Source organism: Papaver somniferum, unplaced genomic scaffold (genome assembly GCF_003573695.1).
Source record: "Papaver somniferum cultivar HN1 unplaced genomic scaffold, ASM357369v1 unplaced-scaffold_117, whole genome shotgun sequence".
Lineage (NCBI taxonomy): Eukaryota > Viridiplantae > Streptophyta > Magnoliopsida > Ranunculales > Papaveraceae > Papaver > Papaver somniferum.
Window position 1 is genome coordinate 11678553 of NW_020620714.1, and position 25909 is coordinate 11704461.

Here is a 25909-nt window from a genome sequence, read left to right on the forward strand (position 1 = left end):
AGCATGATGGTTTAGAACATGACAAACATTACACTAACATTACATGGCAGTGAGCATAACAGTGAACAACATGGTGAACTAACATGACAACACAGTGAACAATATGGTGAACTAACAGTGAGCATTCATATAAACAGAGAATTAAAACCAAGAACAAGAACAAATGCAATTAAAAGCAAAAGTGCAACTAACAGGAACAATTAAAATAAACAGGAGCATCACACATTAAAAATTAACAGTGCAATTTAAAATTGGAATTAACCTAACCCAAATTGGGTGGAAACTTGGCTAGTCCAATAACAAGTTTTAACAGTGATACCCAACCCTCAATTTATACCCAGACAATAAAATTAGGGTTTCCCCCAAATTACAAATTAGGGTTTTCTTAAATTAAACAAAATTTAACTTACAAACTCCCAAAATCTGCTCGACCCATGCCTCCTCTAGTCCTTGATGCTCTTCCTCTGCTCCTATTGTCCCCTAATTTCGAGTTATTTTACTCACCCCAAAACCTAGGGTTTCAGAGGTTGTGAGATGAAGAAAATAACTAGGCTAGGGATATGGGGGTGTTGTCGGTATGGAGATAGTAGTGGCAGTGATGGAACTGGTGGTGGTGACGGAAGTGACAGCGGCAGAGAGGGGAGGTGGTGGAGTTGCAGAGCTCTGCAACTGTCGGGTGAAGGAGATGAAGTTTTGGGGCGATGGGTTGTTTGGGTGGATAATAGGATTCGGTGCTAGGGTGTGAAGCGGGAGCATCTGGTTCGATGTTTGGCGAGCTGAGACGCTGGATATGGAGATGGTAGGTAGATCGGACGGCTAAGAGAGAAGAAGTTTGTAGCGACCGTTGGATGTGGAACACAACGAAGTCAACGGTGCTAGATTAGGTTAGGTGCTGTAGTGTTGGGCGGAATCATCGGGATTTGATGCACAGTGATGAGGTGACCGTTGGATGACAAGATGGATCCAATCTGACGGCTCTCATGGAAATGGGTATGGATAAAGGAAATGTATTTGGGTAAGGGTTTTGAGCCTTGGGTATGCCAAGCCCATATCTTCTTTAAGAACAATTCTTCCTTCTTGAGCCCATTCCTAGTTTTTTGGTCTTGTGCGCAACATTCTTCGCGGCTTCCTTGCGTAATTCCTCCCGGCTTTTCACTACTTTTCTGCTCTTTTTGCTCCGCAATTCATCCAGACTTTATTTATTACCTAAAAATGCAAAATTAAGTAAGAAAAAATATTTATTCTTGAAAACAATGAAAATACAGAATATGGGATAAAATGTAGAATTAATGCGCAAAAGATGAGTTAAATGCCAACAAAAATATATATAAATATGCACTATTTAGCACTCATCATTGCTTATCCAGGAAAGAGGGGCATCGAATTCTAAACGACATCCATTATGGTGACGCAGGGAATCATAGCGGCATGAGATCACTAGCCAACAAAGCAAAAATGCAAGGATATTACTGGCCCACAATGATACAAGATGCAAGAATGTCCCGACGATGTGAAGAATGTCAGCGTTTCGCCAAAAAGATACACGCACCAGCAGCAACGTTGAATTCTGTGGATAGTCCGTGGCCATTTGAAAAATGGGGCATAGATATCGTTGGGCCTTTCATCGAAGGATCAGGGAAAAGACGATTTTTGATAATAGCCACATACTACTTCAGTAAATGGGTGGAAGCCAAAGCCTTATCCAGGATCAGAGACGTGGACGTGTTTACTTTCATATTCCAAAACATTATTTGCAGGTTCGGCATACCAGCAGAAATCGTGTCCGATAATGGTAAACAATTACAATGGAAAAACATAGACATGCTCTTCGACACTTTCAAAATAAGGAAAAACAAGTCCACCCCCATATACCCTCAAAGCAACGGACAAGCGGAAGATACTAACAAGACCCTCTCCCTTATCCTCAAAAAGCAATTAGACGAACACAAGGGGCGATGGTGTGAACAGCTACACAATGTATTATGGGCATACATGACAACACGAAGATCTGTCACTGGGGAGTCCCCATTTCTCCTCACTTATGGAGCTGAAGCAGTCATCCCAACAGAGATCCTCATGCCAACCACAAAGACCGAAGCATGGGAGAAAAATCTCACAACAGACATGATGTTAGAGAGACTGCACGACCTGGAAGAAAGGAGGGAAGCAGCATTGCAAAAGATGGAAAATTATCAACGGAGATTAGCGAGAGAGTACAACAAAAAGGTTAAGTTTCGAAATTTTGTAGAAGGGCAGTATGTGCTAAGAACAACCCCGCAGTATCAACGAGAGAATAAATGGGGAAAGTTAGCACCTACATGGGGAGGACCTTTTATAATACACGACATTGCGGGAAACGGTTCCTACTATCTTCGCAATCTGAAAGGAGAGGTCCTCCGGCACCCTTGGAATGCTAAATGGCTCAAACCATACTACCCATAGGAGAAGCGCATATTTGCATCTGCGTGAAGAATACCAGAATAAGAAGGCAACGTAACCGCTTTACATATTTCTATCTCTGGATGAGGAGTAGCAGGCCTCAACCTATCAATCAAACAAACTTTTTGGGAAATCTTCAAGCAAACGAAATGGTCAAAAGGCCCGCTGGGTGAACGCATGTACATTACATAATAAATTAACAATATTGGGGAAAGTAGTTAATCTACAATCTCTCAGGGCTCCCCTATCAGTGTCTATGAGTGTAAGACCAGGGGGAAGGCACCAAGCAGAAAGAGATACCCAACCAATTTTAAGGCAGCGGGTCGATGGAATGGGTGCATGTAAATACTTCAAATAAGCATCCCATATCCTAGAACGCTGCCTCGTCCCCCACCGTTTGGGAATCCTCTGGCCCAGGATTCGCCAGCGGGGTGACAGGTCTCAAGACGATCACGAAGGTATTTACCTTCGGTGTCGCACCCAAACACTCTCAAATTTTTACAACACAAGTTATTTCTAGTTTAACACTTCATAATACTTAAAATAAAGATGAATTGATGACGCAGGTATGCCAAAAGGATGATCCATTTCATAAAGAGTTGATTACAAGTTCAACAAATAAGATAAAGCAGGAAACACATCAAAAAATGATCCGAAATTATATAATCAACAAGGATCAACTTTCCATGACTAATAAAAGAAATCTACTTGGGAGATACAGCTCCATCAACAGAGTTGTCTCTGCGAGATGAAGGTACGCTACCACCTGAAGAAGGCCCAGAAGAACCAGGCAAGGGCGCGAGAAGGGGACGACGCGGATAATTCTTGACAAGACCATGTTCGACTTTAAGATCAAGTTCAATCTTATCTAGGACTTTGTTGGTCTCTTCAGCCAACTGACATCGAGCTTTATAAGTGATAACAGCGGTCCGCTGGTTGGCCTGAGACAACAATGCAGATAGGCGTTCCGCCTCTTTGGAGGCAATCTCCCCTGCTTCCTCACGAGACGCGGCCAACCCTTTGAAATAATTGGCTTGTCCTTCCTGCTGCACTAAGGCAGATTAAGTTTTTTTAAGCTCATCATTTGCTGCGTGAAGCTGTCCCTTGAGTGCTGAAAACAAGAAATACCAAGGGGCTAAAACGAAGAAATAACAGAATCACACTCGATAAAACGAGGTTATACCTTTGACATTAGCCGAAGCCTCTTCATACTCATTAACAACTGCGTCCCGAGCCTCATCAAGAAAGTCATATTCGTCGGATAGTTTCTTATAATCCGTTTGAAGGTTCGTAAGAGCAAATTGACTCGCGTCTAAGTCTACCTGCTTCATTGAATCCAAGTGACGAAGATGGTTGACTTCGTCATTCTTCTCCACCATCCTTTTATGGAGTCGATACACATTCACTTCAAGATCTCTTTCAGATTCCACTTGGCGAGCAACATCAGATCGAGACGCTTCTAGGGCTTTACTAAGAGCATCAACCTCAGCCCTAGCATTATCTCTTTCCTCGGAAAGATGCAGCATACTATCCCTAACCCCGGGGCCTGAGAAAGAACGAGCCTGTTGTAACTCTCCTTCCAAAAAGCGCACTCTAGCCTCTAAATCCGAAGCATGTCCTCGAGCTTCACGCAGGTTGTCACGCGTCCATAGCAGCGTACCATTAAACAGACAACGGTCATGATTTTACTTATTTTGCATATCAACCATCAGTGTTCACTTTTCACGCCACTCATCTGCTAAGGCGTTGTGCTCATCAGCACGAGCATTCCACTTTACGGCTTCGCTTTTCAACTTACCCACCAACTCTGCAATGCGGGATTTCTGTCGTTCCCTTTCTTTCCGAAGCCATATGAGCTCGGGGACTCCACCCACTGAAGATAGGGTGGGGAGACTGAGACAGAACACCAAAGTACAAATAGGGAATCACGAGGAGTAAAAGACCAATAAAAAATACGAACCTGTGAGGGACGATATATTTCTGCGAGCTTGCTCCAATTCGTTGCGGACTATAGCAACTTCCGAACGGAGACTCTCCTCGGCATTACCCAGCCACTCCTTTTCTTTCAGGCGACCCTTCAGTTCACTTATTTCCATCTCGGCCGCAGATAGTTCTTCTTCTCTATGACGAAGCTTAGCCTCCAACTTTAAAGACTTTGCTTTAAAGAATTGGTATAGAACATGGTTACAGTGTTCGCTCCTCATCATCTATGTCACAAACGAAAAACATTATTATACCCAAGGGATCGGATATCGCGAAGAATACAATGTTCGTATATCATGAGGGAATCAGTACAAGGATTTACCTCTAAGACATGCTGCTGGGGAAAACTGTATTGGTACCCATCAACTATGGCCATCATATCAGCAACAGAGGAGGGAGGGTCAACCACTAAGTTAGCTTCTGAAGATCTCATATTATTCTCCCACATCTCAGCAACGCGGAATTCAGAAGACACTTGCATCATCTGACGAGTATAAGCGTCAGAAATCTTCTCACCGGGGACCACTGGGGCAGGGTTGGGGACGAACATCAAATTATTCTTCTTAAGCCAAGCCAAAATGGCATCTTTGCCTTCAGGCATTAGCGGGTACGGGAAATAATTTGAAGGAGATTCAACCGCAGACTTCCCTTTGGCTGTTCTCCCCTCACTAGCGCAAGTAGACCTGTCAATATTTGTCCGATATCCGGTATCCGTTTCCGAGTATTCGAGATTCTATAGGATTTTATCCGTTTTATCGGATATCGGATATCGGATATCGGATCGGATATTTTATCGGATATTTCTTCCTTAACATATCGGAAACGGATTAGACCCCTTCCGAAATGTTAATATCCGATATCCGATAGTATAGGAACTTATTTGTAATTTATCCTAATTTCGAGTCTAGTATCGGATAAATATCCTATAAGTGTCAATTATGAAAATGTTTTACAAGAGTTTTTAAGCTTTTTTGTTATAACCGGATACTATCGGATATTTATCGGATATCCGACAGCTTAGCCTATCGGAATCGATATCTGATTTTGATATCCTATAGGATATTATCGGATATCGGATATCCGGTAGTGCTTAACATGTCGGATATCGGATTTCTAAATATCCGACGGATATTCTTCCATTGACAGGCCTAAGCGCAAGTCCCGACATCACCAGCCTCAGTATGACCACCGGCGTTTTCAGCCTGCTGACCGGTGGCATCTTCTTTACCAATATCCCCAAGCACATACCAATCATCATTTGGTGAAACCAATGAGAAGTCTTCGGCAAGACCCATGGCAGCATTCACATCAAAGGATTCCCCCGTGGAATATATCCTACCAAAAGAAAATTCAGGGGAAATAACGGGCAGAGTACCCACACCAATAATATTATCGCCAACAGGGAAAGATCCACCCCCTCCAGTACCACCAACGGTAATATTACCTTCAGACTCACCATCACCACCCGAGGAAATTCCTTCTTCACCATCACCACCAGCGGCAACTTCTTCTTCACCATTACCACCTTCGTCATCAGGGTGAGAAGTGTCGGTACGCTCTTCTCCATCGGACATTTCTTCATCCTCAGCATACCCTTCGTTTACAGGACTCGTAACCTCCTCATAAACCTCAGCTTCACCGGTAACCACAATAGAAGATTGTTTGGGTCCAAGTTTCTTCTTCTTCGACACCTACAAACCAGTACAGATCCCCACAAAGGCTCACTTTTTTCCCTCACTTCAAAAATGAAAATTATTCTAGCAAGGAAAAAAGGGCAAATAGAATAGAGAATATATGAAGAAACTATACCTTGGCAGCAGCAGCACTCTTCGGTGGATGGGTAGCACCAGAACCCTCCTCCTCATCTCCATCAACGACATCAAGTGCGTAAGGAAAATTCATGCCCGGGAAATTCGGACGCCAAGGACAGAAATCTCCATAACGAGCAGGAGGAGTTTCACGAGGCTTGCTGTTTTCAGAAGGACGCCAACCGCGCGGACCAGGAATCCAACCATAAGCCCAAGGACCAACTACCTCAATAACAGTAGCATGCCATTCATAATCATGGTCACGCTTAATCCTTTCACGAGCAGGAAAGAGTTTCCGTTTAGCAGATCCCTCAGTACCAGGAACATACGTCAGCTTGGCATCACTCACCTCACTCAAAAAACGAATTTCACCACGAGGAGCAACAATATTACGAAGACTAACACTCCACGGCTTACGGTTTCTACTGTTGATGTAATCCCCAAAGGAACTGTTACAATTCTGAGGAGTGTACCACTCTCTCTCAGCAGGATTTGGAACATAGCAGGTCATCATAGTCTCTCCCTTGCTTCGCAGGTAACATTCCTTCAGTGAACGAAGATAATTCCCAGATAGTTGTGACACAGAACGATTATGAGTGTTTGTGGAAGAGCCTTCGCGACTAGCCAACACGTCATAATAAAAGGAGTCACCCCACTTATATAGGGGCAACATGAGACCCGCTTCGAAGGCTCCAACCGTAGTCAATAGATGAAACTCGTCAAACTGATATTTAGCAAGGAGATCGTAAGTGATATCATCGTCAGGGGCATTGAAGCGAACCTCAAAAGCTTGAAGCTCATTTTTTTCCTTGAACATCTCAAGATCAATATGCTTGAAAGTAACCTTCTTCTTACCAATTGAAATGCTGCGTATCACGGGGATAGTTTCTTCTTCGTCTGCGGAATCAGAAGTAGGGCTCAATTCCGAAGCTTTCCTTTTAGAAGGAAGATTTTTAAACGGATCATCCCTCGACATAGTACCCTTGGAGTACTTCCCTTTGAAAGAAACCGTGGGAGGAGACGGAAAAGATTTCTGTGGAGGCACTGAAGGAGGAGCCATAGAACGAAGGGCCGGAACATCCAATGCTTCATTACGAGGAGGAGGAGCCCGCGTACTCCTAGAGTCATCACGAGGGGGAGCCTGCGCACTCCTAGAATCTTCACGAGGACGAGAAGGGGCACGGTTGACAGCATACCTAGACCCAGAAGGACCCTTCGGCACATCCCCTTTCTTAGTAGGCACAACCTTCGCACCAGAGGAAGATGAAACCCTATGACCCCGAGGATCCGATTGCGAAGACTTGTAAGGACCTTCCCCAAGTGGAGATCTGTCAGAATATCGACGCGGAGGGGATCTTGGTGGACTAGACGGCGGGGTTTGGTAAGGAGCCCGCGGACGATCAGACATATCTACAAGGAAACACAAAAACAGTTTAGAGAAGAATACGAGGAGATCACTAAAGATCAAAAAACCCATAATTGATGGTTCATACGGATAAACATTAAAAACCCTAAGAACTAAAAATAACCAGAAATACTCCATCAAACTCCAGGAATAATACTTAGATACCGGCTCACAGACTTTGTAACAAAGAACAGGGGCAAGCATATATGCTTCGACATGTGTGTTCTTCATCACAAAGCCAAGAATACAGCAGCAGGAAACAAACAGGTAGATACATATATAAATCAATGATGAGAAGCTAATGAAAAACCCCATACCTGTATAGAAGAGGACGACAAGCACCAACCGCAGTCGAAGAAAGGAGGATCGGAGATATCAAAAGCTAGTTGTCTGCGATACAGGGGCAACAACAATCGAGAGCGAAAGAGACAGAAAATTGAATGCTGTTATCTTCCTCACAAGAATGACGATAATAAATGACTAAAGAACAAGAATAGAAAACAAGAAGAGGATGAACACTGACAAGAAGAGGATGAACACTGACAAGAAGAGGATAAAAGTTTTTTTTCACATTCTCTTTCCTATTTATGAAGCTAGAGAAGACGATAACTGTCCCTCGTACCAAGGAGCAGTTATGGGGAAAGTTAATGCAAAGTGGGAAAACGTGCCCATATTTATAGGGGAAGTTATTTCAGGAGAGATAAAACGTGTAGGATGACCTTTCTTCTTCTAAATTGCAAAATGCGCCCAAGTCAGAAGAAGAGGGACAAATTGTATGTACACCTTTCATCATACACCACGTGTACAGAAAGAGACACGTGGAAGACATGCAAAATGAGATATCAAAACATGACAACATGCATCTCATCAGAAGATGCCACCGGTCAGCAGATCTGACGGTCAGGGACAGAGGATCACAGAGGTATGATGGCTTAGAGGAGCACCAGATAATACCCCTTGGGTGTTAATACACCCAATCCCGAGGAAGATCCCAGATCAACGGCTGAGAGGAAGTTTGACTGACACAGATGTGACCAGACAAAGAGACACTTGTCTGACACGAGCAGACATCTATCTACCCGCATTAAATACCAAAGAGATATACACGTGTCAACCAGCTCGTGGAAGAGGCGAGGATAACCCTTCGTATTCAAGCTCAGGCCGCAGCATATGCCGAAGACCTCTGCGTAATGGGCACAAAGCACAAGAAGATAAGATTAAAACGGCATCTCAAAAGTAGGACCCACGTTCCAACCCTATAAATACCCCTCTCCACTAAGAGAGAAGGGGTCGACCAATCCAGAGAAATTATAGGAGAATATAGGAGAGAGAAATAGGAAGAGTAAGTAATCCCCCTACTTTCGTAGATCTATGTATACTTTAAAGTCATTCGACTATCTTTATAATCATTCAATACATAGTGAAACACCAGCCCCGTGGATGTAGGCCTTAGTGCCGAACCACGTAAATCTTTGGCTTATTTACATTTCAGCACTTTATATTCAGCGTTGAACTTCATGTGTTTTACATTTATACTCGATTCTCTGTTTATTCCTTTATACGAACATTATTTATGATAATATTCGACTAGACAATGACAAGCTCGAAAGCTTTGAGTCGATGAATCGATATAATCATCCTCTTTACACATACGACGCACAATTTTAGAATTAGAATGTATGCGAATATTGTTTGTGAACACGTGGATGGCTTCGTGATTTATGTGTTCACAATGGTGGTGTTGGTACAGTCTTGCATATCATTTTATCTCAAGGTATGTACAATTAGTTATATAAATTTTCTAGGAATATGTTCATTTTATTCTCATTTTGATTAGTTCTACATTACTGATGGAAAGAAAAGTTCACCACAATTGATGATTGCACGAGATCATCTTTGAAATACTACCAAAGGACAAGGATTCTTGCATCATTAGATCAACAGTTACGGTTGACATCGACAGCCAATCCGAATCCAATGCTCCTATGATTACTGTTGATTCTATGTATGGTATGGCGAGAGCAATCACCAAATATGTACTTGACAAGAAAGCTAAGCTATGGCACTGCGGGACTACTATGTGAAGCCCGCCGCATTGATTCACATTGTGATTTTGCCTTCTTTGCTCTTTGTTTTTTGTGTAATAAAATGGGTGATGCAAGCCTTCCAAAAGTTTTTCTTTCTGTCATGAATGTAATTCAATTGGTTTTCTTAATGAACAAAGATTTTGTTAATTTGTCAATTTTGGTTCACATGATTAAATTTTCTACCAACAAAACATTCCAAAAAATGAACAAGGCTTCACTGTACCAATTTGAAGCCAAATTTCGGCCTTTCTATAATACCAGGAATTTTGGCTCAAACTGGACTAGGTATGTCAATGCAGACTAATCGGTATACTGCGTGGATCTTGACCCACCATTGGAGATGCTCTTATACTGGTGATATCACAAAAATTGCCTAAAGTTACATTGCCAGTCTGTTTGTTAGTACCAGGCTTTAATAGGGTTGGAGTAATGGTTGTTCACAAGAAATGAACTGGATACAGATGAGGAAATACTATAGAGTCTGCAATGTTCAAATCATCCAGAATTTGCAGTTTCACATCTTCAGGAAGCTGGGCCGAAGGACCTGCCTTTGAATAGAAGCCAGCCAATGCCCTAATTGCTTTCTCGAGTGCCATATAAGATTCCTGCAAAGAGAAGTGAATACCAACATCATTGATTGTTCACCAATCTTTCCAACAAAATTACAGAAAGGTACCGTAATACCATAGACACAAAGATAGAGCTTATTCATATCAGATTTTCCGGACATGAGGTTAGCATATCCTGATCAAGGTTTAAGTATCAGGATGAATATGAAAAGACCTGCTCGAACCCAAAAGGCTATTGGAATTTGTTCAGGTGAACAACAGTTCAAATTTACTCGCAACAAAAGTAAGGAAAACTGAATTCCCAACACACCTAGTTAACTAAAAAAGTCTTTCTGCTCTTCCACCAAATCCTTTAACTTTAAACATGAATCTTATAAGCACACCTAAACCAAAAAGACTAGACTGACTTGCTAGTTTACAAGAATGTGCTCTAGGATTCAGAAGTCCGTACCAAGGAGGCAAGGATATCTAATGTTTTTGTCCGATTTCTCTCCTCCAATTTGGTGGTTGTACAACTTAACCGGTCAAACAAAAGTTAAAAATCATTGATGACGGTAACACTAATTACGACTTGGAACAGGTAAAGTGACACCAACAGAAAAGATACACTTACCTCAGACGCCACTGATTTCTGGCCTCTCCAGTTGCTCAAATACTCACGAATAGACTCTTTTGCAGCATCTGCAGTCCGTCTAAACCTGGCATTATCTTTCGGGTCTTCCTCCACCAATTCACGCAGAGTCTTCACAACTTCCCTCGCAGTCTTCAAGTACGCCTTTGACAACACTTTCCCCGACTTGGTTTTTTCATTTGGATCAAACAAGGACTTCATCCCCTCCAAAATTCCTTTATCCCCATCATCCTCATTTTGGTCTTTGGGGCTTGTCTTCTCTTCTGCTCTAACTTGTAATGGTGTTAATCCACAATCAAGGGTTAAAAATGGAAGCAACAATGCTCCAACACTCCTCAAAATAACACGCCTTGTCCAGTACAACTCCTCATTTGACGCCAATACAACAGTTTTCCTTGATTGCTGTTTATCTGCTCTGTTTCAACAAAGATAAAGACTGTCAAGAACAACGATGAAAAAAGCATATCCAAAATTTTATCCTTTTCTGCCCATTAGCAATGAGATTATGAGAATAAAGACTGATTTCACAAACTCCACTATGCTAATCCCTATATGGCATGGATAATGCTGAGTGAAATATCTTAGACATTAACACACAATCCTTCTAGGAAACACAACTGTGAACTAAGAGCATTGGAGACTTACGCTGTGATAATGGTTTCGTAAGATTGGAAGATGAGTGGAGACACTTATCCACAATCAAACAAGAAGAATTCATACTCAATAGATTTCAACTTCAATATCCAGTGAGGACTCTTGAAATCTAATGTCAGTAGTTTGATTGCTGCAAAAACACAAACAGATGCCATTCAAAATGACAATGATTTTATTTAAAATGGCAATCCAATAAAAGGGGAATCTCCAAGTTGAATTCAAGCTATCAAATTATAAGCAATTACAAGAAAGAATTAGGTTAATGATTTTGGGTTCGGGGGGTTACCTTAGTTTTCAGGTTCTCCTCTCCTCTTCTTCACACAGTCATGTCATCCAGAAGGTTTTGAAGCCAATAAAAGACCAGACCGGTCAATTGTTGGTCTTACAGATTTTGACTTCGACAACCTAGATTGAATTTACAAGTATGTCCTTTCAAAATATTTGGATATCATAGCAGAGTCAATCCTAGAATCCAAAAGTATAAATCATTTTGATTTTGTGTCGCTAGATTGATAACGCGTTTGTATGCGGTACTCGGAAGTTGTTTTACGACTTCTAGAAGTCAAAAAATCAGAAATCAATTTAGTAATAGTATTTTAGACCGACTTTTATAAACGGAAAAGTAATTTTGTATGCAGCAAAATAATTTTACTTCCCACTTTTATTTTTGGAGAGGCATAAATCGAAAACAAAATTACATCCAAACATGTTATAACTTCTTATTTTTTAATTTTTTAGAAGTCAAAAAATAACTTTTGAAGATAGATATACAAAGTCCAATTAAACACTATCTGGTGATGGAACTAATGAATGGCTCTCGCTCCCCCATATTTAACTCATCTTACTATTTGATTTTTGTTAAAGAGAGAACAAAAAGTGATCCGAGGAGCACAAAAATCGTAGTTGGCTCACTAACTAGACTCAATCATATGTTTATTTTTAACTCGGTCTTTAATACCCTTGGGCACACAGGTTTCTCGCACATGTTCAGAAAAATAAAATATGTCACCATCTTCTTCCGTGACAGTCATGAACCCTAGGAAATTTTAACTAAAAATCTCAAGGCTTTGCCAAACAGGTTAATTAATAAGAAGAGGAAAAATGTGATCTATGTTATTGTACATGAAATTAGCCCACATTCCAGATTTTTGCGCATTCCAGATACATATTCATATCGTAATATAGTAGTATATGGAAGCGTACGTGAGTTTGAAATCCGGATATCGTCCCATAATGGGAAGGAACAAGTTCAACGAAGCTTTCACATGTTCTAAATGGTAGATCTTTTTTATTTTTTTAATAATGATCAATTATATGTATACAGGTACACCTAAATCAAAACTCTTAATCATGTGATTATTCTCACATTTCCAATTAACACATCCTTTTGCCGAGATTATTCTGGTTCCAAAGTAATCTTACCGTGTCGTAATAAACACATGAAAAGTCCTCCACACTTGCATAACAAATCAACAGACTTACAGACACCTTGATTAGTTAGGGTTTGTTCTTTTCACGAAACAAGAAGATGGCAATAAAAATCTGATTCTTACCGTGTTTTTATCATGTGCGAAGGGGACGTGGGTTTAGTAACGATATTTTAGGCCAAGGTAGAAAAATATACCGAGTTGTCTCTAGTCAGAGAGTTGACTATGATTTTCGCACTCCTCATATCATATTTTGCTCTCCCTTTAACAAAAATCTACTATTTTAGCCCACCGTGACAGATTTTCAGTGTCCGCTAGCATCCCGACAATCAATCACAATGATACGAGTTTTGTCTTAACTATGCATTATGTCTTCGTGATAATTTTGGTAAATTTTGGTTTTAAAGCTGCATAATATCTGTGGTACCTGGAAGACGTGCTATATATAGATTCTCATGTATGTAGAATATAAAGTTCGCATAATCCCAAAGCAACAACAAGAGAAAAAAAAAAATTTGTTTGGAAGAAAAGGAGGAGAAATGGCTAAGAAGAACGCTATCATCTTATGCCTTTTCTTGGTTCTTTTCGTTTTCGTTGCAGGTATGCATGCTTATCAATCTTTCAACGATTTTACCATTGCCTATTACAAATCTGTTTCGTGTTCTTATCTTGGTTCATTTTCTTTTCTATTTTGCAATCAAAGCTGGTGGCGAAGCGAAGAAACATATTAAAATGCATCATAATAAGGTGGTGCATCTCCATAAAACGCACGAAACTTGCAAAGAAACATGGGAAACCACATGCGTGTTAGAAGATGATTGCAACAAAAAATGTTTCCACGATCATGGCAAACAAGCTACAACTCAATGCCTTGTCCAGGAAGGACCCACAGGCGGTGATTTGTGCGTATGCAACTATGCTTGTTAGGAAAACCACATTACATCACAATTCTTTTTATGTTATCCAAGAAATAAGCAATTATTATTAAAAAAAGAACAATATTATGTTTTAGTATTTTATTTTCTTCTGATTTTACGATATTGCAAGACAAAGAAGAACAAGAAAAGAAAAATCTCAAACAAAAACATCTCAATGTGTCTGAGATGCGACGAGCGGGTGAGAAGTTCCACTCATCATGGATTTCATTTTAAAACCCTATTATTAAGGCTTGAAAAGACTTAGGTTTTTTTGGAGGCTACGCAGGGTCATGAAATAATAATTGTGAATACTCCGTATGCAAATATCTTACATAATGACTAATATGCTTCCCATTTAATTTGAGATAATAAATTTGAATAACCTCACTAATCATAATTACATATATAATCAATTAAAAGTCATTTTTTAAGTGATGAAGATGAAAATCAAAACAACAAAAAAAAATCATAGGGAAATGAAGAACAAGAGACAAAAAAAAATTGGGATTTTTTTTTTTGGAAATGAGTGATTCAAACAAAAATTCTAATATAGGTGAATCCTTACCTATCAATAGCTACGAAAAACGATCAATTCTTGCTGATTTTTCATTTGGATTTTTTAAGTCCCTTGAATTTTTGGTCATTGTAACTCATATTATTATTTTTGCCCGCCCCAGACATATTTTCAGTCTCCGCGGCTGGTAGTATCCAGACAATCAATCACTATGATATGATTTTGTCTTAAATATGCATTATATCCATTATATCTCCATGATAATGATAGTATATTTTGGTTTTAAAGCTACATAATATTTGTGGTATCTTGAAGTCCTGCAATATATAGATTCTCGGGTGTGTGGGATATAAAGTTCGCATAATCCCAAAACAACAACAAGAGAAAAGTTAATTTTGTTCGGAAGAAAAGGAGGAGAAATGGCTAAGAAGAACGCTATCATCTTATGCGTTTTTTTGGTTCTTTTCATTTTCGTTGCAGGTACGTATGCTTATCAATCTTTCAACGATTTTATCATTCTACTTCGTGTTCTTATTGTGGTTCTTTTTCTTTTCTACTTTGGAATTAATGGAGGTGGCGAAGCAAAGAAACATATTAATAAAATGCACAAAACTTGCAAAGAAACATGGGAAACGGTATGCGTGATTCCAGAAGATTGCGACGCAAAATGTTTCCACGATCATGGCAAACAAGCTAAAACTGGATGCCTTGTCCAAGAAGGACCCACGGGCGGTGATTTGTGCGTCTGCAATTATGCTTGTTAGGAAAATTACATTACATCGCAGATTATTTTTTTATGTTGCCCAAGGAATAAGATAAGAAATATTAATATTATGTTTTTTTTTCTTTCCTAATTTTATGATATTGCGAAACAAAAAAAAGGAAATACAAGCGGTGCGTGATTGTGAGCCGCTGTGTTGGCATCATAGTGTATTTACAGGTACCCCATCCTCATATACCAATAATTATTGAAGAGTCGAAGTTGATATGGAGTGAATTCCCGAAATAGCTGGAATTTTCTCATTTACCAAGAACGTATCACGAGGAACACTATTGAGTCATTTAACTGATATAATTTCATCTTCATATATAAATCTCGAGTATTATTGTAGGAACATTTTTGCCACAACGGTTTCCAACGAGATCTCCTCTCCCTCTTTGTAGTATGTCATAGGCTCGCAATATCCCAATCTGAAATTAAATGAACACAAGATAATATGTAAATTTTCAGTAATACTGGATTATGGATAAACATGTCGAATAACTCACTTTTCACTCCAATAAGCATGTAAATGATGTTCGTTACTCCCTAATCGTTACTCTCGCATATCTCTTTTGATGTTGTCGAATCTAAGAGCTGATTCTCTCCAATTGTGGCACTCAGGATTCTCGATGAGGTCTTCAACGAATTCTTTAACTCTCTTCTGAAACATAAAGTAAATTTCATTAGGATGTTCATGGAAGACGAGAATGAGTTATTTAACGAGTTCCATTTCATCTTCTGGTATGCATCCATTTTCGGAGCTATATTTGAGTAGAACTGGATGATGTAGGAGCGAGAAAAAGTTTGAGATTTTTTTTTGGAAATGAGTGATTCAAACAAGATTTTTGATACAGGTAAAATCTTATCTTAAAAAAAATGATAACATATAAATACCACCAACATCGATAAGTTCTTTGCTGATTTTTCATTTGGATTTTTAGGCCCTGAAAATCTAATCATTTTAACTCATATTACTATTTTAGCCACTCAGACAGATTTTCAGTGTCCGCTGCTCGTAGTATCTAGACAATCAATCACAATGATACTAATTTGTCTTAAATATGCATTATACCCATGATATCTCCATGATAATTATGGTATATTTTGGTTTTAAAGCTGCATAATATCTGTGGTATCTTGAAGTCCTGCAATATATATAGATTCTCGGGTGTGTGTAATATAAAGTTCGCATAATCCCAAAATAACAAGAGAAAAGTTAATTTTGTTTGGAAGATAAGGAGGAGAAATGGCTAAGAAGAGAAGCTATCATCTTATGCTTTTTCTTGGTTCTTTTCGTTTTCGTTACGGGTATGTATATTTATCAATCTTTATGCGATTTTACCATCTCTATTATAAATCTAATTTGTGTTCTTATTTTGGTTCTTTTTCTTTTCTATTTTGGAATTAATGCAGGTGGCGATGCGAAGAAACATATTAATAAAAAGCACAAAACTTGCAAAGAAACATGGGAAACCACATGCGTGATAGAAGATGATTGCAACGAAAAATGTTTCCACGATCATGGAAGAAAAGCTAAAACTGGATGCCTTGTCCAAGAAGGACCCACAGGCGGTGATTTGTGCGTCTTCAACTATGCTTGTTAGGAAAATCCATTACATGGGAGATGTTTTTCTTTTTTGTTGTTGTTGTTGTCCAAGGAATAAGAATTATAAGAAATATTTATGTTTTATTATTTCTAATTTTATGATATTGTGAAAAAAAATCAAAGCAAAAGAAAATAAAAGGCACAAACGGAAAGAAATTAGCAGATCAAGAAAAGAAATTAGCAGATCAATATGTCTGATATGCAATGCGTTGCGAGATTCAGCTCAAGCCGCTGTGTTGGCTTCTCGTTTGACATTTATTAACTTAAAAATCGCTCATAATCTTTTATATATTTCTTAACCATACGACTTATCCATAGAGTGGGGCTTATTTCTTTGTTTAGGATTTGTATAAGCTGATAGCAATCCATATATATTCATCAGTTGAGGGTGTCCATATAGAGGGGATGTTGATGCTGACAGTGGCTTCCAGCGAGATCTATCTTCTTCCTCTTTGTAGTATGCCATTGGGCGCATCTGGAATTAGATGAATGCGAGTTAGTATGCAAATTTTCAATAATACTGGAATATGGATAAACATGGAGAATTGGTTCATCATATAACTCCATTATACTCTCTTTACACTTTCAATTTATTAAACCACTTCTTATATTTGTAGTTGAGACATGTACATTATTAGTGTGTTGCATTTGAGGTGAGGGGTCATTGTTTACTTCCCCATTTGACCAGCTTTTTAAGTTTGATATGTATGCGAGTTCACTCTGCTCTGTTTACTGCTTACAAGAGTCATGCTGTGACGAGATCAGTCTCGTGACAGCATCCATAAGGGTCACTTTATAATTTTTGGATATTACATCTTAGATGTACACACATTTCTAGATAATATATAATATAAATTTATTTAAAAAAAATCAAACTAAATTAAAAATATATATATTATTTAGATAAAAATTAATATCATTTTTAAATAAAGGTTTTGGCAGGTAACCTAGCAACAAGCTGGGCTCCAACACCTTTTTGGATAGCAACGCCTAGTGTATGAAAAATAAAACTACCAAAACCCCTACTAATGTCTTTGCTAACTATATAATTCTTCAGACGCTTGAAAAAACAATTGGACCATTTCTCGATTTGTGCGTGTCATTCTTGCGCAAGGGCCATGCTAATCTTTTCTGTATCGTTCCATTTCTAGATATATTATTGTTTTGCATATTTATTTTAACCTAAATTTTTATTTTAATTCTTGATCTCAACCTAAACGTCGGTTGTCTTTTTCTCTGTAACATAGAATTATTGATTTTGGTTGGAAAAACTAATCATGATTAGTAAACGAATAAAGAGAAATCATTTTCCAATTCTCATGAGAAATTAAACAACTATATTGATATAACATACAAAGATGGACAATTTGCCGAGATTAACGACCTTGGGTATGGCATCACGAGGTTACTCAGAGAAGGGGTAGCTAAGAGAATTAAAATGATTAAGTTTTGAAGGTCCAGGTGTAATGGGGTTCTAACTCTAATAGGATTGGTTGCATTAAAATCAGACCTTAAGTTAAAGATTAAGTTGTGATTTGTTAATGCGCTCGTGTTAGTTCTGATCATAGAGTTACTAACTATATGATGACGCATCACATCAAGAAAATTGACAATGCTATCAGAGTTTTCTGTTAATAATGGATACCACTCATCATCAAATGTAATCATTTCTAGGTTTAAGAAAATAGAGACTTGCTCTGACGGGTGAGATTGAGATTGAGATCGAGATGGGATTGAATTGAATTTGTTAGAAGGACTCGGAAGAAAAAAGAAAAGTGAATATAAAAATAGTCACCAATAAAATTATCCATGACTAGGTTATCCATGAGGCTCGCTGGTAGGCTAGCACAACAACCTGTTCAATTAATGTAATAGTATGTCGTTGGAGTTTAGCTTGTTAGGCTTCCAACTAGTTTCATGTAATAACGTCTAAAAAAAAATAATAAAAAAAAATAATAAAAAAAATAAACTAAAAATACTTTAATTACTAAATAATGTCTCGAGATGTGATTACATCTAAGATGTAATATCTAAGGGTTATAATATGCACCCTTACAGAAGCTCTCACGAGAGTGATCTCGTCACAGCACGACTCCTACTTACAATGCATTAGTGCTAAGTGGTTGTGCATATCTAACTAGACGAGTTTTCACTTAAACGGAGTGGGCAGTTGCAGTCTGTAATAAAGCTATTTGAATTTTCTTTTTTTTGCTTTATTTTTTGCTCAGTAAGTTGTCTGAAAATTTTTCAACTCATTGCTTACCATAAAGTTGACATTCATAATAGTAGATTCTCTGATAAACCAGAGAATAGATACAAATTTTAGCGTTACTGAAAAAATTACAGACAATTAATTTTCATTATGCTTATATTTTGAATCTGAAATACGTCGTATCAATTTGCTCATCCACAAATGGAGTAAGAACCTGAGATGAGAAAACCGTGTATCTCTTTGAATTTTCTCGCATAACTTCCAATGATACGAAGGTACTTACATGACCAATTACTTCGACATTTCTGAAATAACAGGTCGAGCCTTCGTTGGAAATCATCCGCAAAAGTGTAGTTTTCCTGTCATAACAATGAAGCACGGATTTATCATATAAGAATATGATATGTCCACCTTTTGTAAGTAAAATCGGCTGCAACATCTGTTTACGAGAACATACTAAAGCTTTGTAATCTATATCAAACTGCATACACCACCAGGTTGTTAGTTATTGAAGGCTAATTATTATTTCCTAAACTTAGCCCTGGTTATTCAGGGAAGGGGTTTCCTAAACCGGTTAGGATTCTTGGTGGCCAAGTTTGTAACCTATAAAAATAGATAATTAGGCCTTGTAAAATTGTATTGTGTAGAAAACGATTAAGATATCGGTGAGAGATTTCTTGTATAGCTTTTAGAGCTAAAGCTAGGGTTTCGTTGTGATAGCATATTGGTGAGGAACAAGAGACAAGGTTATCGTATCGGGTAATTGTTTCGGTGTAACCAAGGGTTTGCTGGGATTCACACAACGTTGTAATCGTTTTTCTTCATAGTGGATTTGAGTTGGTGCGGCTCAAAGTGGACGTAGACAATATATACAAGTTGTATGTATTGGTCGAACCACTATAAATCTTGTGTCTTGTGAGTTGATTCATCTTTCTCGTATTATTATAGTTGCTTATGCTTGGTTTACTTATTATTCATCATAATATCTCAAGATCCGTTATTCCGCGGTTGTCAGTGATTCCATAAGAAAATCCTGACAACTGGTATCAGAGCCAGGTTAGAGATTTAGGGTTTATCATCGTACGATTGGAGTGGGAGTTATGGGTGATAATAACAAAAGTACGGTAGCTAGGGTTAATGTTTTTAATGGGAAGAACTTTGGGTTTTGGAAGTCTCAGATGGAAGACTACCTATATGAGAAAGACCTTGCTGATCCATTGGGTGGAGTTGCGAAAAAAGGAGCACGCAAAGACGATGAATGGACAACTCTTGATCGCAAGTGTGTAGCCGTGGTCCGTAGATGTCTAACGGAGGAAGTCTACAATAACGTACAAGAGGAAACTAGTACGAAGATGGTAGCTAAGGAATTAAACCTAAAACTATGGTTATATTTACACCTGCAAGTGCACTGGATCTAAAGTAGAAAGTGAATAAGCAGGGGTTTGTCCACAAGGACTTGGAGGGAGCTATTGTTGTTTTCCTAGAGATTTTTGTGTTGTGTTAAAACACAACTGAGCTGTTTTGGTGTAACTGAATTAGTGACAGAAAGTAAAGCAAGGTAACAGGGTACTAAGGCTTCAAATCCACCATTTTACCTATGCTAAGGCAATCTCAGTTCAATACTGCTCTTGTCCCTTGTTAGTTATCAGTCAGCTTCTAGGCTTTCTGACTAACTAGATGGCAGTGGAGGTTCTATGCCTGCTGCTCATCAAAGGGTTGGGTTAGAAAGGAGGCTAAAGGCACTAAGATAATTCTAAACCTTGTGATAGTTGGGGCTCTCACACTGCAACTACCCGCAGAGAAGCCACTTAGGTGTTTTAACAACCTAAAGGATGTTCTTTGATTAAGACTATCCTAAACATTTCAGCACAACAAGCACAATATCTAGCTTGGATTGAATTAGCAGAAGCATCATGATTTCATCTCCCCCTTAGCAATTAAACTAGAACATGATGAATTGAACAACTGAAATTTAAAATGAACTGATATTGAAAACAAAATTAACAGCTGAGGTCCTGGCTATTCCAGGCCTCTTGGTGGTGCTCTGGCTAGTCCAGGCATGCCTTCTAACACACACCCATCATCTCTATTTATACACAAACCAACTTTCCCCAAAACAGGACCACATCAGTCCAATTAGGGTTTGGTGAAAATACAAATTAAATCAAAAAAAAATCCTACCTAACTCTGATAACAACCCTAATAGACTATCCCATACTTCAATTTAACATTCAATTGATTTCCCCCAAAAATTTCCCAAATCAGAAAAATTAGGGTTTTAGAAATTAAAATTAGAAATTTACCTAATCTCTGACTCCAATCAAACTTCGACCCATGCTTAGAATTAGTCTTCTCTTGCTTCCCATACCTTCAATTTGCCTCTAGATCGACCTAATTTACCTATTTCACACTTTAGGGTTTCGGTTGAAAATGTGTGGAATAATTAAAGTAGACGGACTAGGGAGAGGGGAACAATGATGGGTTATCATTGTTCGACGCTGTGGTAATTATGGTGGTGATGGCGGAGCAGTTGGGATAGCAGGTGGAGGAGATGGTGGCGGACATGGAGGTTACAGAGGAGGTGAGGGGAGAAAGAGAAGATGGAGTCGATGAAAAAGAGTGAGGGAGGTGTTTGGTTGGGTAGGAATAGGGTTAGGTATTAGGGTGTTGAGCGGATGTATCAGAATTCGATGTCCAGTGAGTTAAAGCGTTGGATCGACACATCTGGATCGAATCTATCGGCTGAGATGGCAATGCTTGCAGCGACCGTAGGATTGTGAGACACAACAAAACTGATGGCTCCAGATGGAGTTAGGTGCTGTAGTGTTAGACAGGAGCTTCAGAGTTTGATGCACCGTGATGAAGCGACCGTTGGATGATGGAATGGATCCAATCTGACGGTTAAGAGGCGAAACGGGTTTGGGTATTGATTTTAGGCTTAAAAAATGGGTTTGGGTTTAGGAAATGTGTTTGGGCTTAAACAATCTTGATCCCACTTCTTCTTTAAGAACAATTTCTTCCTTTGTGAGCCCATTTTCATCCTTCTGGTCTTGTGCACAACATCCTTCGCGGTTTCCTTGTGTAATTCCTCCCGGCTTTTCACTACTTTTCTGCTCTTTTCGCTCTGCAATTCATCCAAGCTTTATTTGGTACCTAAAAATACAAAATTAATTAATAAAAATATTTATTCTTGAAAACAATGAAAATACAGAATATGGGATAAAATGTAGAATTAATGCACAAAAGATGAGTTAAATGCCAAGAAAAATATATAGAAATATGCACTTTTTAGCACTCATCAGAAGAATCTTATGGATAAACTTGAAAATTTGTATCAAAAGTCATCAGCCTCTGGGAAGATCATGTTGTGTGAAAAATTATTTAATATGAAGATGCAAGAAGGCGAAGCGATTTCAGTACATTTTTGGAAGTTTAAATCGATTATTTCTCAGCTTTCAAAAGTTAGTATTACTTTTGATAATGAAGTTCAAACTTTACGGTTGTTGTCGTCATTACCAAAGAGTTGGGAGACTGCAAGGACAACCATTAGCAATTCCGCAGGGAGCGAGAAGTTGAAGCTTGATGATGTGCAACAAAGGTTGATCGCTGAAGAGGAAATAAGAATAGAACAAGGTTATGGTTCTAGGACTTCAAACTCGGCCTTAAGTTTGCAGGAAGAAGATAGAGGCAGGAGTTCAAATCGGAACAACAACAACAAATCTAGACGGAAGTATAGAGGAAAGTCTATTGGGAGATCTCAATCCCGTACTAGAGGTGTTGTTGAGTGTTGGGCGTGTAAGAAAGTAGGACACTTCAAGCGCGATTGTCCGGAAAACAAAGGTGCTAATAATGGTGGAAACAAAGGTAATCAAGAAGAGGTCAACGTAGTTTCAGCTTCGGAACCGGTGAAGATCCTTGTTGATAATAAGAAGGTGATTACGGAAGGTTTTCTACTACTCTCTGAGGACAAGCAAGATGAGTCTTGGATTATAGACTCATGAGCTTCTGTCCATGCAACGGGTGATAAGAGTATTATTATCTCTTATAAAGAAGGATACTATCTCCAAGTATTCTTAGGTGACGGTAAAGCATGCGACATCATTGGTTTGGGTGATGTGATCTTGAAAGTCAATGGTTCGACATGGAAATTGAAGGATGTACGACACGTTCCAAATTTGAAGAAGAACTTGGTGTCTATGGGACAATTTTGTGATGATGACTGTGAAGTTGTGCTTACGAAATATAATTGGAAAGTGAAAAAAGGAGCTATGGTATTAGATCGTGGAGTTAGAGTCGGTACTCTATACCGAACTTCAGATGAAACTACTTTATCAGTGGCTAGTAGTGGTGAAGACACTAACTTATGGCATAGAAGATTAGGTCACATGAGTGAGAAGAACATGAAGATTCTATGTTCAGGAGGATATCTGCCTAAGGTGAAGTCTTTTGATATGAATTTTTGTGAAGACTGTGTTCTTGGAAAACAGAAACGGGTTAGTTTCAGCATAGGAGGTAGAGCCTTGAAAAGTGAGAAACTTGATTTGGTTCATACTGATGTATGGGGACCAATTGATGTTGCATCTTACAACGGGTTCCAATATTATGTCACCTTTATTGACGATCACTCAAGGAAGGTGTGGATTTACTTCATGAAGAATAAGTTCGAGGTGTATGAAGTATTTAAGAAGTGGAAAGCTTTGGTTGAAACATAAACTGGTTTGAAGTTGAAGTGTCTAAGGTCAGACAACTGCGGTGAGTATGACAAAACATAATTCTTACATTTATGTGCTGCAAAAGGAATTTGTTTGGAGAGAACAGTTCCAAGGACGCCACAGGAGAATGGAGTAGCAGAATGTATGAATTGTACGTTGAATGCACGTGCTAGGTGCATGAGGTTGCAGTCTGGTTTTCCCGAGACCTTCTGGGCACATGCAACAGAGACGGCTACTTATCTAATCAATAGGACACCTAGTATTCCATTATATATGAAGATATAAAAGGAGGTTTGGACCGGCAAAAATGTAAATCTTTCATATATGAAAGTTTTTGGTTGTATTGGTTATGTTCATCTTAGTCCCAGTGAGAGGTCTAAGATAGGTGCTCAAGCAAATAAATGTATATTTCTTGGTTACGGAAATGACGCTTTTGGGTATAAACTTTGGGACTACGAGGGTCACAAATTTATTAGAAGTAAAGACGTCACTTTTAATGAGAATGAGCTGTACAAGGACAAGAATAAAACACATGTTTAAGATGTTGGATCAAGCAATGTCGATAACGAGTTGTATATCGATATTGATGATGTTTCTGGAAAAAGTGTGGTACAAGAAGAGCACGATGTTGCTGATGGCATAGAAGTACAAGAAGGGACTTCTGCTGCAGTGGGAGTTACTCCCGAAGATCTTCAAGCACTCCGAAACCGAACCCAGGGTATGCTCTGAATTATCTATTACTTACAGATATAGGTGAACCTGAAGATATTAAAGAAGCACTAGCGGCTGATGATTCAGGCAAGTGGCAACTTGCTATGGAAGATGAGATGAAATCACTTAAGGAGAATGACACTTGGGTGTTAGTAAAATTACCAAGAGGTAAGAAGGTCTTGCATAACAAGTGGGTTTATCGGATGAAATCTGAAGCAAATGAAGAAATTCGCTACAAGGCGAGGTTGGTTGTGAAAGGTTTCCAGCAAAAACCTGGTGTTGATTACAACGAGATATTTTCTCCAGTTGTGAAGATGACTACTATTCGAGTAGTGTTAAGTCTAGTGGCTTCTGAAGATCTCTACCTTGAACAGTTGGATGTAAAGACAGTTTTTCTTCACGGTGACCTAGATTAAGAAATTTACATGAAGCAGCCAGAAGGATTCATAGTAAAAGGAAAGGAATATATGGTGTGCACGCTAAAGAAGAGTTTGTATGGTTTAAAACAAACCCCGAGACAGTGGTACAAGAAGTTTGATAACTTCATGCATAGAGGTGGTTACTCACGGTGTAATGCAGATCATTGTTGTTACTTCAAAAGGTGCGGTTCTGACTACATCATATTATTACTGTATGTGGATGATATGTTGGTTGCCGGAACATCTCTACAAGAAGTTGAGAATTTGAAGAAACAATTAGCAAGAGAGTTTTATATGAAATATCTTGGTGAAGAAAAGCAGATTCTTGGTATGAGGATCATAAGAGACAGAGCTAAGGGTGTACTTATGTTTAGTCAGGCTGAGTATATTGAACGAGTGTTGAAAAGGTTCAATATGGAGAATGCTAAACCAGATAGTTCTCCACTTGGAAGTCAAATTCGTCTTTCAAGTATGCAATGTGGGAAGACAAATGAAGAAAAGGAGTACATGGCTAACGTACCATATTCTTCGGTGATTGGGACTCTAATGTATGCTATGGTGTGCACGAGACCGGATATTGCACATGCAGTGGGAGTAGTGAGTAGATATGCAAACAACCCAGGAAAACAACATTGTGAAGCTGTGAAGTGGATTCTCAGGTATTTGAGAGGTAACACAAACGTACCATTGTTCTATGGAAAAGGTGGTTCTATCTTGAGGGAATATGTGGATGCAGACTTCGCAGACGACGTAGATAAAAGGCGAAGTACGACTGGTTATGTTTATACTATGGGGTTAACTGAAGTGAGTTGGAACTCACGTTTACAGAAGTTGGTGACATTGTCTACTATGGAAGCGGAGTACGTAGGAGTAACAGAAGCGAGCAAGGAGATGATTTGGTTACGAGGTTTGTAAATGAGTTGGGAAAGGAACAACGAGATAGTGTTCTGTTTAGCGACAGTCAAAACGCTATACATTTAGCCAAGAACTCAGCCTATCATGCTAGGACGAAGCATATAGATATTCGTTATCATTTCATTCGGGATCTCTTA

General features: G+C 38.9%; 1 protein-coding gene, 1 long non-coding RNA gene and 1 other non-coding gene across 4 annotated transcripts; 1 reads left to right on the forward strand and 2 right to left on the reverse strand.

Annotated features, from left to right (window-relative positions):
• Positions 1-9893: 9893 nt before the first annotated feature.
• On the reverse strand, positions 9894-11903 carry LOC113330188 (photosystem II D1 precursor processing protein PSB27-H2, chloroplastic-like). Its single transcript, XM_026577032.1, has 4 exons — positions 11863-11903; positions 11568-11706; positions 10905-11332; positions 9894-10327 (listed from the first exon to the last, which is right to left on the reverse strand). Exons 2-4 carry the CDS (start codon positions 11638-11640, stop codon positions 10160-10162), a joined length of 669 nt encoding a protein of 222 aa, XP_026432817.1. The 5' UTR covers positions 11641-11706; positions 11863-11903; the 3' UTR covers positions 9894-10159.
• Positions 11904-13473: 1570 nt separating this feature from the next.
• LOC113329589 lies at positions 13474-16887 on the forward strand. Of its 2 annotated transcripts, none has more exons than XR_003349948.1 (4): positions 13474-13603; positions 13707-14914; positions 15008-16505; positions 16611-16887. It is a non-coding gene; the product is annotated as an uncharacterized LOC113329589 (long non-coding RNA). The 2 variants fall into 2 exon arrangements; XR_003349949.1 differs by having other exon boundaries at positions 15008-15374; positions 15819-16887.
• Positions 16888-17870: 983 nt separating this feature from the next.
• Positions 17871-17975, reverse strand: LOC113330282. Its single transcript, XR_003350151.1, has one exon. It is a non-coding gene; the product is annotated as a U6 spliceosomal RNA (small nuclear RNA).
• Between the last annotated feature and the right edge of the window lie 7934 nt (positions 17976-25909).

Bases quoted from the DNA above. Each gene is read 5' to 3' on its own strand.
- LOC113330188 (XM_026577032.1), bottom strand. From the start codon at position 11,640: ATGAATTCTTCTTGTTTGATTGTGGATAAGTGTCTCCACTCATCTTCC. The intron at 11,333-11,567 runs GTAAGTCTCCAA...GAAACAGAGCAG, and splicing joins TACGAAACCATTATCACAGC to ATAAACAGCAATCAAGGAAA. The intron at 10,328-10,904 runs GTAAGTGTATCT...TTCTCTTTGCAG, and splicing joins AGAAATCAGTGGCGTCTGAG to GAATCTTATATGGCACTCGA.